The sequence below is a fragment of the Ursus americanus genome, chromosome 23 (genome assembly GCF_024610735.1).
Source record: "Ursus americanus isolate L20-20 chromosome 23, mUrsAme1.1.p, whole genome shotgun sequence".
Lineage (NCBI taxonomy): Eukaryota > Metazoa > Chordata > Mammalia > Carnivora > Ursidae > Ursus > Ursus americanus.
In genome coordinates, this window is record NC_142149.1 from 14,967,760 (window position 1) to 14,987,849 (window position 20,090).

Genomic DNA, 20,090 nt, shown 5'->3' on the forward strand with positions numbered 1-20,090 from the left:
TCTAAAAGTATACCGCTTTTGGACCAATCTAATGGATCAATATATTTATACTTAAAATAATCAGACTTCTATTTTAATAGTTAATAAAGAATACATGGTTGTTTAAAAAATTTCATTACATATATTTTCTCCATTTATGTTGCAGATGAGTTCAAAGCTCAGAAAAAAGTTATAAAAAAATCATCATAAACATTTGCATATGTACTGACCCCACTTCTTCTAAGCAAAGTGTTATAAAAGTGTCCTTCCCATTCTTAAAACCAAGGGTCTTATGGAATAAAATAAACAGTTTTATTCTTTAGAGTTCAATACAGCAAATTAATTTAAATAATTCCTTGACAATTTCCTGGTCCTGCCAGAATATGTGGTCCCATAAAGATGCCAATGAACTCAGGCAAAACAGAGTGATTCTCTTCCCCAAGTAGGGAAAAGTCTGTAATACAGCAAGGACCATTTAAACAATTATTCTCCCAGATTTTTTGAAGTGACACGAATGTTATTTTCACATCATTATTCAATGTTATTTTGTCTCTAAAGTAATTATATTATTCATATTGAGATAAAGTTTTAAAAAGAAGGGAAATTTAAGAGCTGGATTTGAACAAGGCCTTTTATAACTTGCATTATTTTTTCCCTCAACTGTTCATATGCTCAGAATAATTTAATAAGTATAAATAAATACACTGTTTTTTTTCCCTCTATTTTAAGCTATCTCATATTTGAAATCCTCAGTTACTCCTGTTCACCAAGGAGATTTGAGTATTTGATCTTCCCCCATTTTGGGGAACCACTCACATGTGCACATTAGAAAGTAAAGGAAAATAAGTATATCTAGAGCTGTATCTAGAGAGCTATATCTAGAGTATAACTAGAGAGGACCCTCCAGCACTAAGAAAATTTGTTTTAAAAAATGATTTGGATACCTAATCATTTTAACTATCAGAGTTGTGGTCTTACCAAATATTTACACAACATTACACAGTTAGCAGGATAATTCCCTGTGAAAGTAACTTTATTTCTCTACATTCTGGAAACATTTTCAACCTATAATCTATTCAATTTAGAAGATAATGGAGTCCTCTTGTTTATAGTTCACTTTCCTGCCTCTTTCTAAGGATACTGAAACCATGGTTTCCAGATACAGAAAACAATCCAATACAAACTATTCCCTGACCTATGACTTGCCCTGTAGGCAACACTAGATCTGTTTATATTACACTCAACAATGACAAGAAATAATTCTCTGAAGAAGTATGCTCATACTTCAATACAGTCAATTTGTACTACTCCGACAGTATAAAATCCTATTCTCCAGGGCAGATCTATCCGGCCTCTTTCTTTTCACATTTTTTAAAAAAGATTTTATTTATTTATTTGAGAGAAGAGAGCGAGAGCGTGCACAAGGGTGAGGGAGAAGCAGACTCCCCACTGAACAGTGACCCTAGGATCATGACCTGAGCCAAAGGCAGACGCTTAACTGACTGAGCCCCAGGAACCCCTGATCTATCTTGCTTCTGATGGTACATTTACCTTTTACTTTTTTTTTGAACAAGCATGATCAGTACTACTTAAGAACCTGAAAATCTGTGCTAGCCAGAAAGGCCCTAATTGTGGTATGAACACTGTGATAAATGGAAAAATAATCAACAGTTAGGGTCTATGGGCATAACAACATAGGCTAAGGTTATCCCTTTTATTTATTTTTTTAACATGGAGGAGGGACAGGAGAGGGAAAAGAAGAGGATAGAATTTAACTGAGTGCAGATAATATTTTCCAATACTTGAATTTAAAAAAATTCCAAAAAAATAAAACAAATAAACTCCAATAACAAAGAAAAATCACTGTTTTGTAATACTTGATATAAACAGTATACTTTCTATTAAAAAGATTAAATGACACCAAAAGTATGATCCAAAAGAAAAATTTGATAAATTAATGTGATCAAAATGTTTGTGCTTCAAAATACATCAATGAGAAAATGAAAAGATAGGCAACAGACTTCGAGAAAATACTTTGCAAACCCATCATTTCATAAAGCATTGTATTGGGATATACAAGTGCTTACAACTCAATAATAAGACAAACATTACAACAAAAAAAATGTGCCAAAGGTTTGAAAAGATATTTTACCTGAGAAGATATATGAATAACTAATAAGCACACAAATTAAGTACAACATCATCAGTCATTAAGAAAACGCAAACTAAAACTATAACAAGATAATATTTCACACCTGCTCAAGTAACTATAATAAGAGATAAGACAGTAACACATAGAGAGAATGTGGAGAAACAAGAATCCACACATACATTATGGGTGGGAACGTAAAATGGTGCAGCTACTTTAGAAAACAGTTAGGCAATTTCTTAAAAAGTTCAACATAAATTTACCCTATGATACAGCATTTCTACTCCTAGGTATCTATCCAAGAGAGATGAAACCATACGTCCACCCAAAGACTTGCACACGAATGTTCATAGCAGCACTATTCAAAACAGCCAAAAATTGGAAAAAACCTAAATGTCTGTCAGCTGGTGAATGGGTAAAACGTGATACAGGCATACAAAGGAATAGTATTTACAATAAAAAGGAACAAACTTCTGATACATGCTATGTCATAGATGAACCTCGAAAACATTATGCTAAGAAGCCAGACACAAGAGACCACAGAATATATGACTCCATTTATATGAAATGTCCAGAAAAGGTAAGTCTCTAGAGATAGAAAATAGATTAGTGGTCGTCTGCGGCTGGGGGTGGGAAGGAAATTAATATTAAATAGACATGAGGGCTATGTCATCATAACATGATCTTATCAGGATGATGAAAATGCTCTATAATTGATTTATAAATGCTCAAGGTTGTATAACTTAGTAAATATGCTATAAATTACTAGATTATTTGAAATGGGTAAATTTTATGATATGTAAAATATAACTCAAAATAACTGTTTTTTAAAAAAGGATAAATTCACATAGAGACTGCTGCTTCAGGACTTTATCTAGGCTAACACTGAACTAAGGTGGCCAGTAGAATCATTTCTGGCCAGTTTGGGCACTGATCCTAGGTTTACGGTCTCAACACATAGAACACTTCAAGTAAATTGTCCATTTGTTGAAGTTACTAGGTTATTTTTTTATTTTATTTTTTTTTGAAGGGGGAAAGGCGGGCAAAGGGAGAGAGAGAATCCTAAGTAGGCTCCACCCCCAGTGCAGAGCCCAAAGCAGGGCTTGATCTCAGGACCCTGAGATCATGACCTGAACTGAAATCAAGAGTCTGACACTTAACAGACTGAACCACACAGGCACCCCCCTAGGTTATTTTTAATCAACACTAAAAATAGGTATTTCTTCAAAGATCTAGTTCTGTCACCAAGAACCATTATTTCTAAAACAAAGGGAAAATTCTTCTAGAAACACAGAAGCCTAAACACTTTGTACATTTTTTAAACTGTTGTATGATTGATATACGTTAACTATATAAATCTTAAGTGTATAGCTCAATAAATGATTATATGTGTACACACCCATGCAACCACCATTTGATCAAGATATAGAAGGTTCCCTTGATATTCCCACCAGAGGTAACCACTACCTTAGTTCTATCATCATAGAAATGACATAGTTTGGTCTGTTTTTCTACACTTTATATAAATATACATATTTAATGTACTATGCCCTCTCCATGATGTTGTCTACAGCAGTAGTACATTCTTTTTCACCATTGTATAAAGTTTATTATATCTACTGTTACTGGACATTTGGATGATTTTCAGCTTTTGGGTATTATGAACAAAATGGATATGAACACTCTTATATTTATTTATATTTATTTTAGTTAATTTTGCTGACTATAGGACTTTTTTCCCCCACCGGAAGGCTCCATGCCCAACACAGGGCCTGAACTCATGATCCTGAGACCGAGAGTCATGTGCTCTACCAACTGAGCCAGCCAGGCGCCCCAGGATTTATTTTTGATGGCCGTTCACTGCAGGAGTGGAATTAATAGGTTTTAGGTAACATGCATATATAGCTTTAGACACCTTTAATAGATCTTGCCAGGCACTCTTACAAAGCGCTAATACCAGCTTATTATTATACGCCCATTAGCAATGTATGACAATTTCAATTGCATCACATCCACACTAACACTTGGCCTTGTCATTCCTTTGAATTTTGTGTGTATGGGCATAGTGGTATCTCACGGCCAGGAAGTGGGAAGGATCTGATATTTTATTCTACTTCTAACAAGCTGCAATGGTGGAAGAAGACATGAGACTTCTAGGTCAGAGATGAAAGACATCTCATTACTCAGAAGAAAAGCAAAAGCCAGAGTATCAACATTGGCGCGGCTCTTCTGAGGCGGAATTCCCACAGGGCAATACAAAGAGCTGGGTGGTACCAGCACATGCAGCGGGGCACTCTGTCAGAGAGGCACACCATGTCCATAAATTAGTTTGTGTTTTCTAGGAATTTATATAAGTGGAATCATATAGTATATTCTCCTTTTTATCTGACTTTTTTCACTCAGTGTAACTACTTTGAGATTTGTACGTGTTGCTGCAGTATCAATAGTTCATTTCTTTTTACTGCAAGATAGTACCCATTGTAAGGATATGCTCTAATTTGTTTATCCATTCAACTGCTGGTGGCCATTCAGGATGTTCACAATTTCTGGCTATTAACAAACAGAGCTGTACATCTTTGTAAGAACATATACTGTCATTTCGCCTCTATAAATCCTACTGATTTTTTGACCTCACATATATTATAATCATAAATAGGTATATATTATGTACTACGTATATAATCTGGATATTACATGCATAACATATATATTTTAAAGAACTCATAAGTAATATTAACCTTCAGAGAGGGGTACTAGATGGAGAGGGGAGTGGCTTTTTCTTTTGTATATTTTGTTTGAATTTGAATTTTTGTTTGATTTATTTATATATATATATTATGTAACATATATGAATCTTTAATTTCTAGAATATGTCAGCAGGAACCACTGGGCAAGGGAATTATGGCTCACTTTTATTTTGTTTTCTTCTTTGTATTTCTCTGTATTAAAAAAAAATCTAATAAATGCTATTTTTTAAAGCAACAAAGAAGAAAATCTCCCAAGCCATTTTTTCAACTCTACCAATACCTGGTGATTCACTCCCTATAATTCTGCACAATACTACAAGCTTTTGATGAACTATTTTCTCTAACTCCAGGCTCTCCTCCTTCAGTCCATCCTATATGGATGGGTATATAGCCATTTTTCTAAACTGCAAATCTGATGATACGGCTCCTGCTTATACTGACTAGCAACCAAATAAACCCAATACTTATGAGAGCACATAAGCTCCTTGGTATCACCTGCAACATCATTTTCTACTATTCTTTCACTGTACCCCAGGTTCTGGTCATGCTGAAATGCTAATAATGTGCCAAGTTCCTTAACTTCTTGGTGCCTCCTTCCTCTTTTTCTGTCCATCTTGTGACTTCTCACTCATCTCTGTGTTTTCTATTCTTCTCTACCCTCTCCCCCACTTTTTAAAAGATTAATTAATTAATTAATTAGAGAAAGAGAGCATGAGCTAGGGTGAGGGGCAGAGGGAGAGGGGAAAAGCAGACTCCCTGATGAGCAGGAGCCTGACATAGGGCTCGATCCCAGGACCCTGACATCATGACCTGAGTGGAAGGCAGATGCTTGACTGACTGAGCCACCCTCTCCCTCTGCACTCAGATGTTGCCCTCCTCTGTGTTCCTATGGTATTTTATAAGTTACTGTATTATAGCAGTTATCACACTGTAGCTGACTATTTTACAAAAACAACAATGGATGTCAATTAGAATTCCATCCTGTAATTCTCTGTAAAATGCTTATCTTAATATTTGCTGAAGTCAGTGTCCCAAAGAATGTAAAAACTTACTGAAGTCTAAGTGTAGCTACAAATATATTGATGCCCATGATAGAGTTGCTAAACAGCAGTTAGCAAATAATATACCACTAGAGGTAGTTTAGAAGCCCCCCAAATTCACAGACTGGATGACAATTCCCTGAAAGTTGACCACAATTGAAAAGATTTTATTAAGTAACTAGGATATCAGCTCTTACAAGATAAAACTCTAAATAAATGAAAATCTTACAATCCATGTAAAAGAAAGAAGGTACTCGTCACCTCATAAAATAATGCTTGCTTTGTAACATTTCAATTCAAAACATTTCAAACCGCATTTTTTACCTGGTGATTAAAACACCTGGTATAGAAAGCTGGGTTCTATTCTTTGTGATAGAGCTATACAATCCATTTCTTCTATATGTATTAGAGAAGTAACTGGTAACTCATTGATACTTCTGACAGTTGCCTTGTGCTAATTTCTAGAAAGCAAGAGTGTTAGAAAACTGTAGAGAAAGTGAGGGAAGGATAATATTTGGCCAATTAGTCCTGGACAACTCTTTGTACAACCTAAGGTTAGTATCCGCATAGGGTAAAATAATGAATGTATAGGTATTTATGCTCCAGAAGGGCTAAGTACTTCATAACCTCTCTAGTAAACTAAAAAGAGGACAAGAGAAGCTATACTTCCGACTCCTACTAAGTGCTCAGTGCCCTTCTCCAATAACAGACCCAGAATTTTCTTAGAAATCACTGCAGCTTAGTTAAGAAATGGAATGTACCATTAAGGCCGGCAGCTATATTTCCTCAATTTTATGCAGGCAAGGGTTTAAATGTTTCTCTTCTGGAAAGACTGAAGTTGCTTAGCACTTTCTAAGTTACAGCATTCTAGGATTCTAGTATGACATCATCAGTGGGGATCAACATATCCCAAAGAACCTAAGAGAGAAAAGTTTCTGTCACTATATGAAAGTGAATAATCTTGAAAAATTAATATTGAAATCGCCTACAGTTACTGATGCTCCAAGTGAGCCATCGCCACATAATTGCATGTGATGACTGATGCTGATGGTCTCCCAGAGGATGGAACAAAGAGTAATGTTTTAGAAAAGGTACAAAAAGGCAAGAAACGTCATACTTTCAACTGTGTAACATAAATCATTACACCTGGGAAATAAGAGCTCCTAACTACAATAAGTATTTTATTACCTTGTGTCAGTGAGACAAACCTTTCAGGCATTCATCAGGCAAGTAAGAAAGACAAACATAACTATGATTTTGCAGTAGGAACAAAGTCTAGATGATGCTGCATTTTGAAAATGCCAGAATGCCAACTATTCTGCAAAAGCTCTTGGTCTGAATTATTAAGTAGCAACTTAGCTGTATAAAAAATATCCTTTGACATCAATTCTGAACAGCTGCTCAAGAATAATGGCTCCATACTCCCTTTATGACTAAGACTGCTAGGAGTGTTTGAGTTGTTCTTTAGCAATGTAGGTACCTAGTGATTCTTCTATGATAGGATGGTCAGGGTATTGTGAAAATATTGAGCTCTTGGACTAGGAAGTTGAATTCTTGCCTGATTGCCACTCCCTCAAACTATGGATGATGATTTCTGATAATATAACTTCTACTGAAATACACATCAATTTAATAATGTTTTTTAAAACTAACATTTTTAAAAACCTCAAATTGAAATCTTTTCAAAACCTTCGGATGTGAAAAAATACATTTAGAAATTCAATAATATACTTCATAGGTTTTACTTCTGATTTTATACATGCTGTTACACATTTTGGGAGCAGAACTAAACAACCACTTGAACATGAGCCTTTCCCCGGGTTCAAAAAGATATACACATGCATATTACCCAAACACAAAAGAAGAGCTTAGTCAAAGAAGATGAATGGAAAATTCTATTTAAGCAGAATTTACTTTCATTCCAGTACATACGCCAGTAAAATGGTCAATTAAAAAAAAATCTTACCTGCTACTGAATTTGGCCGTGGCATAAGATACAGAGGGATAGACTGTACTGATTGTGATAAAACTGTTTCCAAATTCCTCTCTGGGATCTTATTCAGACTATAGGTGGAAGCCGTCATGTTTTCATCTACTCGATACAAACAGGAATCCATGCTGGATTTTTGAGACTGCCAAGGTTTTAGGTTTCCTCCAGATCCTAATTCTTTACTGCTTTCCCCGACGTATTTTGCGCGTTCTACATTTTCAGAATAGCTTGTCAACGTAGCTGAAAAAGAGAGTAAAACAAGTTAAAAAAACCCCCACAAACCTACAGATTAAGCTGTTTACTACTACCCAAATGCATGACTAGCTAATAAGAGTAGTAGCCATATTATTTTTAAAAAATTACTGATGATCATTTCATCTCCACCATGAAGTTTAAATAACTGAAAGCAAAATACAACTATCTCTTACATATTTTCTCTCACATCTCTTATATATTTAACAGCTCTATTTAAATGGACGGAACACATTCATACACCAGTGCTAAAAGATCTACAACTAGAGCCTATCAATGCTAAAAATTTCAGAATTTCATCAAAAAGGAAATTTATATAGTCTTCATGGGCTGCTGGAGAGCTCCCAAAATCTCAAAAAGATCTTTATACATTTTTTATTCCATATTTTCCCTCATTTAAATTTATTTCCTGGCCCCTTATATGTAATTAAGAATTAGAAAAAAACAAATGATCCCTAAGTAGATATATAGGATATATAGGAGAAAAAATCTGTCCAAATAAGGAGACAGTACAGGGCCTTCTTGTACAGCTACCCTCTGTAGCTCTAACCCTAGATGTCCCTGAATGAACAAATCTGAACAAACAAAACCTGAAAAGGCTTCTAGAATTTTATCTAGTCTTACCACTAATTATAAACAGGACTTATAAACTGAAAAATTTTCATTAACCCTAGAAATGCAAGGATTAAAAACATTAAAATCAAGATTATAAAAATCTTAGCAATAATTATAAGAATAAAAGAGATCATCCCAGCAGAATTTTTAATATGTTAGTTCATATTCTCTTCTTACATGTTCAATGTACCTGTTATTAAAAGAAGAGACCTAAGTTTATTAGGTAATTTCCATGATCCCTTTTAGTGAGGTTTTCTCTTTGGAAATGTAAACAGAGTTATGGACTTTGTAGTAACAGGGAAAAAGATGAGTTACTAAGGAAGACACCCTGGTTGCCTTCCAGCCTTGCTGCTCTTTACAATAATAAGTCCTCCTTGCATCTGAGAATTAAATACTGCCAACTGGTCTCTGAATCCTCACTGATACTAAGGGAGTCCAGTTCCAAGGCAACAACTCCCCGTCAATTCCATCAGAGAGGGCGGTCACCATTAGGCTTCTCAAAGATGACAATGCTCCCTACACCTACCTACTTGTGACACATCCCCCCTCCCTTTTTAAAAAAGATTTATTCATTTATTTGAGAGAGAGAGAATGTGAGTGTGGGGGGAGGGGCAGAGAGAGAGGGAGAATCCTCAAGCAGAATCCCTGCTGAGAGTAGAGCCCAACATGGGGCTTGATCCCAGGACCCTGAGATCATGACCTGAGTTGAAATCAAGAGTTGAGGTTCAACCGACTGTGTCACCCAGGAGCCCTGACACACCCTTTTAATATATTGTCCCTGTTTTTTTATATATATATATATATTGCTGGAATCAATGTTGGAATTTCGTTAAGGACTTCTATGTCTATGCTCATGAGAAACACTGGTCTGTAGTTTACTTTTTATACAATGTGTTTGTCTGGTTTAGTGTTAAGGTAATGTTGGCCTCATAAAGTGTTCCTTTCACTTCAACTTCCTGGAGCAGTTTGTGTAGAAATGGTATTATGTCTTCCTTAAATGTTTGGTAGAATTTACCTGTCAAGGCATCTGGACTAAGTGTTTCCCTTGTGGGAAAATTTTTAAACAAATTCAACTTATATTTAACAGCTATAAAACTATTCAGGTTATCTTTCTCTTCTCAAATGATCTTTGGTCACGTATTATTTCCAGGAATTTGTCCATTTCATCTAAATTGTCAAATTTATTGGCATAAAGTTGTTCACGACGTCCCTTATCTTTTTAACATTTGTGGGCTCTGTAGTGATGTCCCTCTTTCATTCCTGATATTCATAATTTGTATCTTCTTTTTTCCTAGTTAATATGACTAGAGGTTTATCAATACGATTTTCTCAAAGAACTAGCTTTTCATTTCACTGATTTTCTCTATTCCTATTTCATTGATTGATTTCTGCTCTATTATTTCCTACTTTGTTTACTTTGACTTGAATTTCTTCTTTTTCTTAAGTAGTTTAGTTCACTAATTAAATAACTTTTTCTAAAATAAGCATTTAATGCTATAAATTTTCTTCTAAGCACTTCTTTAGCTGCATTCTAAAAATGTTGATGTTTTTTCATTATCATTCAATTACAAATATTTAAATTTCCACTGTGATTTTTTTTTTGACCCAAGTGTTATTTAGCAATGTGTTTAATTTCTAAGCATTTGTGAAATTTCCTGATATTTTTCTATTATTGGTTTCTAGTTTAAACACAGTGTGGTCAGAGAACAGTTTGTAATGGTTTAGTCCATTTACCTTTATTGAGACTTGTTTTATGAACGAGAATATGGTCTCTTGGTGCATCTTCTGTGTATACCTAAAAAGAATCTGAACTATGCTATTTTAGGCAGACTGTTCAATAAAAAATAATTAGGCCAAGTTGGTTAATGGAATTGTTTAGGTCTTTATATGCTAATTCATTTCCTACTTGTTCTTTCAACCACTGAGAGATGAGAGTTAAAATCTCTCTGGATTTCTCCCATTTGAAGCTTTGTTATTCAGTGCATAAACATTTAGGACTGCTATTTCCTCTTGATGAAATGACCCATTTTATCATTATGAAATGACCTTCCTCGATAGGTCATCCTGTTTATTCTGAAATCTATTTTGATATTCGTTTTTTTTTTTTTAAAGATTTTATTTATTTATTAGACAGAGACAGAGACAGCCAGCGAGAGAGGGAACACAAGCAGGGGGAGTGGGAGAGGAAGAAGCAGGCTCATAGTGGAGGAGCCTGACGTGGGGCTCAATCCCATAACGCCGGGATCACGCCCTGAGCCGAAGGCAGACGCTTAACCGCTGTGCCACCCAGGCGCCCCTATTTTGATATTCTTTGTTCTGAAATGGGTGAAAGAGGGAGATGATGAGCACACAGTATGGACTCCAGGACCAGCAGGAAGAGCAGAGACTTAATCTTTATTTACTAATCCTTTCTAAGGCTTTTTGGGAGACTGCAACTGGTCATCTCCTCGAAGAACTGGATTTGGATCTCTCCTCTCAGAAAAGAATTGAGTATCACAGTACCACGTTTCCAGGTGAGACCAGATGCCAAAAGAGAGTACTAGTGATTGATCTACTTGGTGCAAGAGTTGAACTAGATTTGCGACTCTAAATGTACTCACCTGCCTGTTGTCTGGTTACACTGACTCTAGCAGTGGTGTGGACTATTCCCATGGGTTGGAACTGGGTACCTGTTATTAACATCCTGCTCCAGACTGAAGGATTGGCTATAGTGGCTATTCCTGGTCCTCTGTGATAATCATGGGCAGAAGTCAACCATTGTCTTATGTACTGCCATACAACCTCTCTCATCTGTCTCTAGACTTCCTGGTTGTGGAGACATGAGATGTAGTAGGGCTACTGGATTCGTGCAACAGTAAGAATCGGGGAAATAGCATGCTATTAGGGCTAACATACCAATGTGAGAAGGGTACTAGCGGTAATATCAACTTGTAATTCCCCCTTCCTTGAGAGTTTGTTCGGGGGTTCTAGCAGGGGAGCGCAGCTACTCGTATACCCTTGACCGAAGAACGGTCCTCCTCTATCGGGGAAGGTCGTCCTCTTCGACTGAGCACGCAGCTTTGGGAGGGACGCACATGGAGCAATGAGGGAGGAAGGGGACACCCGCCTAGCCAGCCAGGTCAACCGAATCAACCCTGGCAATCAATGGGGTGACAGATGTCACAGCCAGATTGCCCTCGCATCCTGTAATTCCCTCTTCCACAGCTCAGAAATGTGTGGTCTCTCTGAAGACTTTCAGTAGAATCAAGCAATCACCTCTGTCAGCTCTGTAATTCCATTCCTTATATTTGCTTCTCCTCCTTTTCTGCCTTACTCCTCTTTCATTCACTCTTGTTTCCTTGGTTTATACTCCCTTAATATAGCATTAGCATATAACCTTTTTGTCTCAGGCTCTATTTTCTAAGGAATCTATGCTAAGGAAGTCTTGTTGATGAAAATATTGGGAACTATGGGATACTCTCATAGCTAATCCAAATGTTCAAGTCATGTTTCAGTATATAGTCAAAACTACTCACTTTAATTAAAAATTCATTTCCTATATTCAGACTTTCAGTTGTGAATAGCCCAATAGTTCGTAATCTTTTTGCCAACAAACATAATGCTGTACGTTTCCCAATGGGATTATTATGGATTTCACAGCATTATTTTATAATTCCTAACTGTGTTCAGTGATAGCATATTTATATTATGTGTGTATGTACCCATGTGTGTTCTTTTAAAGCAGATGTATGCTTCTTATCCTAATTTCTGAAAATTATCTCATTAATTTAAAATATATTTAAACTTTTTTTTCAGTACAATTTGGTAAATATCTAGTAAAAGCTGGAAAATAATATTTTATTTGGTGTAAAGATGTGGTGATTCAGCTGGCTTTGTAATTCTTTGCAAGAAGCTTAGAGTTCATACAGCTAGGGTCAGTATGCTGAATCAAGTCTGAGAATGGAAACTCCTGTTTCCCAGAGGACTTGTCTACATGTAAAATGTCTGCTTTTTAACCCCTTACCTTTTACGTTTTTTTATGTTGTGTCCAACAGAAGTTTTTATTATTAAGTCCCTAATCAGATTTGGCTAAGATTTACCTGTATCTGTGTGGTCTTAGCCTGGTATGTATCCCAGAAATATACCCCTTTTCTCCAGACAAACCATTAGCATATTCAGAACACAGGAATACTACACCTTTACAGATCTGCGAAAGTAGCAATGTGGTTCACTGTTTTCAATATTTCAAGTAATTTATAAATAGTATGTAGCTAGTTAAAACGGGTAGCTAGTTAAAACATCAAACTTCTGTAAACAGCTAGAATTACATCAAGGGTAACAACTGTAGTTACCTCATTTAAACAGAAGCTTTTGCAGAGATGCATGTTTGATAAACATGAGAAACTGCTAAATAACAAATACAGTGATGCTGAAAAAATTTTCAAAACTATGGGATCTATCAACAAAAATTATGGAAGTCCTGATCAGTGATGGAAAGATTAGAGAAACTGTGAGTTAATTTGTGGTATCCAAAGATTCAGTGGCCTAAGGACCCTACTTTCGTTCTATTTGGTGCACAATGGTCTAGAATCTTAGGGGCACAGAAAGTAAAAACAGACAACTGACACAAAATACCAGAAGTAAAATTCTCTAGGTAACTATTCCCACTTAGGAATTTGGTGGATTTTTGCTTCATTGATGCTTTTCACTAAACTTGGTGACTTTTGGTTAATTCCATTCACCTACCTATCCAATAATTTTTTACTGAGCAACTAATATGTAATCAGTCTACAGGAACAAGATAGGCCCTAAATCTTTAATCCTAGAAGAAGGACAATTCTGTGACAAAAGAGGTCAGGCGCAGAAAAATGAATCACAAAATGAAATGCTATTTTTAATAACAGGTTAATGTTTGTATATTATTCAACTTTATGGATGCATCCTATTTTATTCAACCATTCCTCTATGGTGAGACCTCATATAATTTAAGGTCATCAAGGTAACTGAAGCGTCAGAGCATGTAGTAATATTTTCATGCATGTGGTTACTAAGGGTTTCAAAAGCCCAAAGCCTATGCATGCAGTCTACGTGCCAGACAAGCTGACCTAGATGAATTAAGCACTCCTATGTGTAAAGTTGCTATGAATGGAGCTGGAAAGGAAGACACGGTTCCTTAACGAAAAATGTAACGTATTTGTTTCCCTAATCTATCATTATTTCTAATAATGACCAGGTGGGACAAAGGATAGGGAGAAAATATTGAGTCTTAAGTAACTGCAGAGATTTTTCTGAGACCTTCTCCATTTTCCTTCTTTGATACAGAAAAAAACTGCTACCTCAGTATCAAGAACTGTTTATGTGACATGTCTGTTCGTATTGCCATATAAGCCAGAAAAGAGAGAATGTGAGGAAGAAGGAATAACAGGCATGTAACAGGCTTATTGTGAATAATATTAACTCTCTCTGTTTTTAAACCAGTTTTACTGAGGTACGATTTACATACTATAGAATGTACCCACTGTAAATGTACAATTCAATGATTTTTAGCAGATTTATAGGTCAGTGCAATCATCACTACAATCCAGTTTTAGAACGTTTCCATAACCCCCAGAAGTTCCTTTGTGCCTGTTTGCAGTTAATTTCAGCTCTCATTCCAGTACCAGGCAACTACTAATTTGCTTTCTGTCTCTATAAATACGCCTTTTCTGGAATTTCATGTAAACAGAATCATACAATATGTAGTCCTTATGTTTGAGGTCAATTCATTCTGTAGCATTGATTAATAATTTCTTCCTCTTTATTGCCGAAATAGTATTTCACTTTATGGATAGTCCACATTTTGTACATCCATTCACCAAGGGATGGATATTTGGATTGTTCCCAGTTTTTGGCTATTATGAATAATGCTTCTTTCTGAGACATGTTTTCATTTCTCTTGGATCTATTCCAAAGAGTGGAATTGGTAGGTCATATGGTAAGTTTATGTTTACTTCATAAAGTAACACATGAGGGTAATACATGAAGGCTCTAGCTTTTCCACATCTTTGCCAATACTTGGTACTTTTTTTGGTAACAGCCATTCGAGTAGGTGAGCAGTAGTGTCCCATTGTGGTTTTAATTTGCACTTCTCTAATGACTGATGACAATGAGCATTTTTTTCTGTGCTTATTAGTTATTCATATATCCTGTTTGGTGAAAGGTCTATCCAATGTCTTTTGTACATTTTAAAATTGGGTTGCTTGCAATCAAAAATCAGAATCAGACCTAAAAATACAGAGAACAAACTGATGGTTGCCAGAGAGAAGGGGTGGGAGATGGGCAAAATGGGAGAAGGGGAGAAGGAGCTACAGGCCTCCAGTTATGGACTGAATAAGTCATGGGGATGAAAGGCACAGCTTAGGGAATAGTAGTCAATGATATCATAATAGCGTTGTACGGTGACAGATGGTTGCTACACTTGTGGTGAGCACAGTATAATACAGTTGTTGAATCACTACATTGTTCACCTGAAACTAATGTAACGTTGTGTGTCAGTTATACTAAAATTAAAAAAATAAATAAATAAAAATAAAATTGGTTTGTCTGTCTTCTATCATATTTTAACACTAACAGGACTAGTTTTTTATCTTGACTCATTATTCTACTTTTGTTGATAGAGACTAAAGTTTTAATGCCATATAATAGTTCTACGTCATCTATCCTGAGACAGAATTATTTTAGAACTATGCATTGTTCTGTAGTAACTAGGACCAGGGTTTTGAAGTCGTACAGACCTGAACTTGATTCTCAGCTTTGCCTCTTGCTGTCTATATGACCTGAGACCAATTATTTTTGAATTTCAGTTTTCTAATTCTAAGAAATATTATTACACTATTATATAAGAGAGAGTTATTTTGCAACTAGACTGGGCCATTCCCATGCTTATTTCTGGGGTTGCCTGGACGTCTAGTACTGATTCTTAGCCAAGATAACTAATGATCTATAATTTGCTCCTTAAAGTTTTAAACTACTCCCGCAGTAGTTGTTTATTGACAACTTATACCTGGAAGACTTAGTTAGACAACCCGACTTGGCTATGGGACCAGAGAGGCATAAAAATCTTCACTGTAAACTTTTGGGGAGCTCTCCTGAAAACAAGATTCCTCTTACAAATCTTGGAGGAAGACTGAGCACATCCTATTTAAGAAAGAACTTGGAGAGCTGCACTTGAAAGTGTCTAGGGTCCTCTGCTTGTCTGCATTCTCCTTTACCTGCTATTCTGTATCTTTATTAAAAAATTTTGTAAGCATTCTCTGTCGAGTCTTATGTATCATTGCAATGATATCCTGTGAAATTTTACAACGATTTTTTTTTTTAAAGATTTTATTTATTTATTCGACAGAGATAGAGACAGCCAGTGAGAGAGGGAACACAAGCAGGGGGAGTGGGAGAGGAAGAAGCAGGCTCCTAGCAGAAGAGCCTGATGTGGGGCTCGATCCCAGAATGCTGGGATCACGCCCTGAGCCGAAGGCAGACGCTTAACCACTGTGCCACCCAGGCGCCCCTACAACGATTTTCTTATAAGATCATTATAAAGATTAAGTAATGGTACTTGGCTCAATGTTTGTACTCAATAAATGCTGGTTATTACTATTATATTAGGTCAATATGCAAGAGAAATGCTTTGTTAGGTCTCCTTGATCATTCTAATAAGCAATGCCCAGACTTAACAAACATGCCACATTATAGATACTGAAATTTTTCTTCGTGCTAATGAGAGAGGTGGGAAGGATGATGGAGTCACTAGGACAATAAATGGAAAAAGAGGTAAAAACTTTTCTGAAAACATGAAAATATAATTCGAAGTATCTAATATTCAGTTTATGACCCAGAGGGGTAACTTTTTTATTTTAATTTTTTTCAGTATAGTTCACACGCAATATTACAGTAGTTTCAGGTACACAACATAGTGACTCAGCATCTCTATAGCTTATGTTATGCTCACTACGAGTGTAGCTACCGTCTGTTACCATATAATGCTATTACAATGTCATTGACTATATTCCCTATGTTGTGCCTTTTATCTCCACAATTTACTCACTCTGTAACCTGAAGACTGTATTTCCCACTCCGCTTTACCAATATTGCCCATCCCCGTAACCCCTTCCCCCTGGGAGGTATGACTTTTAAAATGTGACAATTTGAATCAAATAAAGAATATACAACATCCTACTGGACTATAGTCACACAGATTTGAACTCAGCTTTGCCTCTTAGTGTCTTTGTGACCTGAGTCTTATTATTTTTGAATTTCAGTTTTCTAATTCTAAGGAAGATTATTACACTATTAAGATAGAGTTATTTTACAACTAGACTGGGACATTCCTATGCTTATTTTTGGGGTTGCCAGTCTAGTACTGATTCTTTTTACTTACTAATGTGAAACATTAGGAAAACATAATCATAAACAATGGGCATAGTAACAAATACTCCATCTTTGTAGGTGTTTAAGTGATATAAGGCTATAGGACAGAAGACCAAATTTGGCAAAAAATAGGACTTAAAAACATTCTGATATTTGATTAAAAGAAATAATTCAAGAATTATATCATTCTGGAAAGAACTGTGACCTCCAGAGAAACAAGAGGAGAAACAAAATGGACCCATGCTTAAATTCATTTTGCTATTTAACCATACCAAAAAGGACCATTGTTAAAACTTAACATGAAAAAGGAATAGGATAGAAATATGATCTCTATCTCATGGAGGTTACAACTATCAAGATTTTTGCTTGAAGCTATAGATAGATAGATATATAGATATAGCTGATAGGAGAGGATATGTCATTAGTGGTATCATCTACTAGACACACATATAAGACTATTGTACTACTAGAGCTATACCAATAAAATTCAAAAAGAGAGTCTCAGATATAAAATTACCATACAAATATCTGACAATTGTGTTGGTGACATTTCACCACATATTTAAGGAGGGTTATGAATTTGGGGAGAAAAGGTATGATTGGAGCAGAGAATGCTTTCTGTGGTAGAAATTAACTCACATCTGGGGTGAATCCAGACGACACAGATTCAAATAAGTCACAGTTATTTAAAATCTTTTAGAACCCTAGAGAGGAACTTTTTACATTCCGAATACTTAAAAATTCAGGAAGTCTGCATTTCTAGTATTCCGATTCTTGTAACTAGGATTCTACACATTTTTGCAAGCTATATGAGTGATCCAATCAGGCACACGAATGGCTAAAATTCTGATAGCTGTAAGTGGAAAATGGAGTGCATCACAAAGGATCACACTGAACTGACCTATAAAGGAATTTAAAGTGCATAAAATTAAAACATGTAATAATTTTCATGCATTTTGCTAATAGGGCATGATTTAAATACAGAGCACTTATAAACAATAGACCATCTTGGAAGTTTTTGTTTGAAATAATGCAAGCAATATGTAGTTTGGAAAAGCAGATATTTGTATAATCAGAGGGGAAAATACTTAAAGAAAGCATATGTAACAGTTAAGGTAGGTCAGTCATGAGATTTCCAAGGTAATATTTGACTGTTACTCCTTATGCCATATTTAATTTTCTTCCAACTCAAATTGCATTGAGAAAAAAAAATCAAAGGGAAACAAATCGTTTCTCAAGATAAACTGCTTATATATAATTTGATAACTGTTCTACAGTTGAAGTAATTTGATGACCAGATATTATTCTCATTCTTCTCTCATAATTTTTCAAGCAAATCTTTCAATATTTATACACATTAAAGAATGAAGTTCATCATTCTTTAAATTAGATCTATTATCCACAAGGGCACTTATGGTACAAGGAACATAATTTTGGAAATTTATCAGAAAAATAGAGAAACACTGCCAGCTATAAGTCAAAGCAGAATCCCATTTTTAATTTTCAGAACATATGAACATTTACTTTGACCATTCACTGTACTGACATGTTAGGTTTTCCCTCTGACAGGTAACTACTTGTAAACAGATTATGTCTGATCTGTCAGCACCATCCCTTCTGCTTGGATGAACACATTTCTTTTTTTTTTTTTTTTTTAAAGATTCCATTTATTTATTCGACAGAGAGAGAGACAGCCAGTGAGAGAGGGAACACAAGCAGGGGGAGTGGGAGAGGAAGAAACAGGCTCATAGCGGAGGAGCCTGATGTGGGGCTCGATCCCATAACGCCGGGATCACGCCCCGAGCTGAAGGCAGATGCTCAACCGCTGTGCCACCCAGGCGCCCCATTGGATGAACACATTTCTAAAGCTATGTTTTATATATGGCAACATAGAGGATATGCACTCTAACAATATCAACAGAAGAACCCAAGGAGAAGTGTGGCTGGGATTATAAAGGTCATTTTGCTAAAATTAATCATAAAGAGAATTTAAGAGAACAAAATTAGTCAATTGAGAATTCTAATCTCTACTCTTTGTTCAAAATCTCATAAATCTAATACCTATCTTGTACCTAACAGTCACTCTAAACACTATCAAAAAATAATGCAAATTGCCAGGTCAGTCCTTGATCCCCACTCCTTCTCCCCTTCTCCCCTTCAGCTCTCCCCCATCTGTAAACAGTTACTTAAGCACTGACTGTGCTACCACATGCCAGTTACTGAACCAGGTGCTGCAGATACTGATGAGTACGGCAAAGTTTCTGCTAGTAAGAAATTAACAATTGAATGGTGGAAAGCAGGTTCAAAAAGTAATTATTATACCATACATTAAATGCCATGACATCTATATGCTCAGGGGTTACTGTGAACATGGAGTAATAATATATATTGGATAGGAGTTGGGAGGGGAAAATTGAAGGGAGGTGGTGGTAGTGGTAGTGACAGAATACTTAACAGTCTTAAAAAATCCACAGGAGTCATTCATATGTAAGACAGAGATTACAGAACGGCAGAATGGTCAATAGGAACAAAAGCACAGAGAGGAAAAAATGAAATGCATCAGGTAACAATAAAGTCTTATGTTGCTATTATAATATATACATGGCTAGAAATAGTGGGAGAGAAGGCTGGAGAAATTGGCCATCGTCAGATCAGAAGGGCCTGGGCTTTATTTTATAGGTAAATGGGAGTCAACGGAGTGATATGATCAGATTTGATTTTCAGGTGGTTCACTTCACCTTATAGGTAATGGAATCAAAGGAGTAATTGGTTTTTGGTTAATTCACTTTGGTGGTTGTGTGAAAAACAGACTTGGAAAGGTCAAGATGAAAAGCAGAAATAACAGTTACATTTGCATCAATCTAAGATAATGAGGACTGCCAAGGTAATACTAAGAAAGATGAAAATAAAATCCAGGGATGAGAAATTTAGGGTGG

The 20,090-nt window shown here is 35.9% G+C and overlaps 1 protein-coding gene and 1 long non-coding RNA gene across 19 annotated transcripts in view; one reads left to right on the plus strand and one right to left on the minus strand.

Annotated features, from left to right (window-relative positions):
- Positions 1-20,090, minus strand: part of TANC2 (tetratricopeptide repeat, ankyrin repeat and coiled-coil containing 2) — a 354,211-nt gene that overhangs the window by 117,564 nt on the left and 216,557 nt on the right. For all 18 annotated transcript variants that reach the window (XM_045814340.2, XM_045814338.2, XM_045814336.2 and 15 more), the window contains one exon: positions 7,882-8,145. In XM_045814340.2, coding sequence (XP_045670296.1) covers positions 7,882-8,145 — 264 coding nt within the window. The remainder of the gene's footprint in view (positions 1-7,881; positions 8,146-20,090) is intronic.
- LOC148107934 (uncharacterized) overlaps positions 1-20,090 on the plus strand; it is a 126,857-nt gene that overhangs the window by 28,212 nt on the left and 78,555 nt on the right. Inside the window, exon 2 of the long non-coding RNA XR_015721264.1 lies at positions 11,189-11,285. This is a non-coding gene — a long non-coding RNA (uncharacterized LOC148107934). The remainder of the gene's footprint in view (positions 1-11,188; positions 11,286-20,090) is intronic.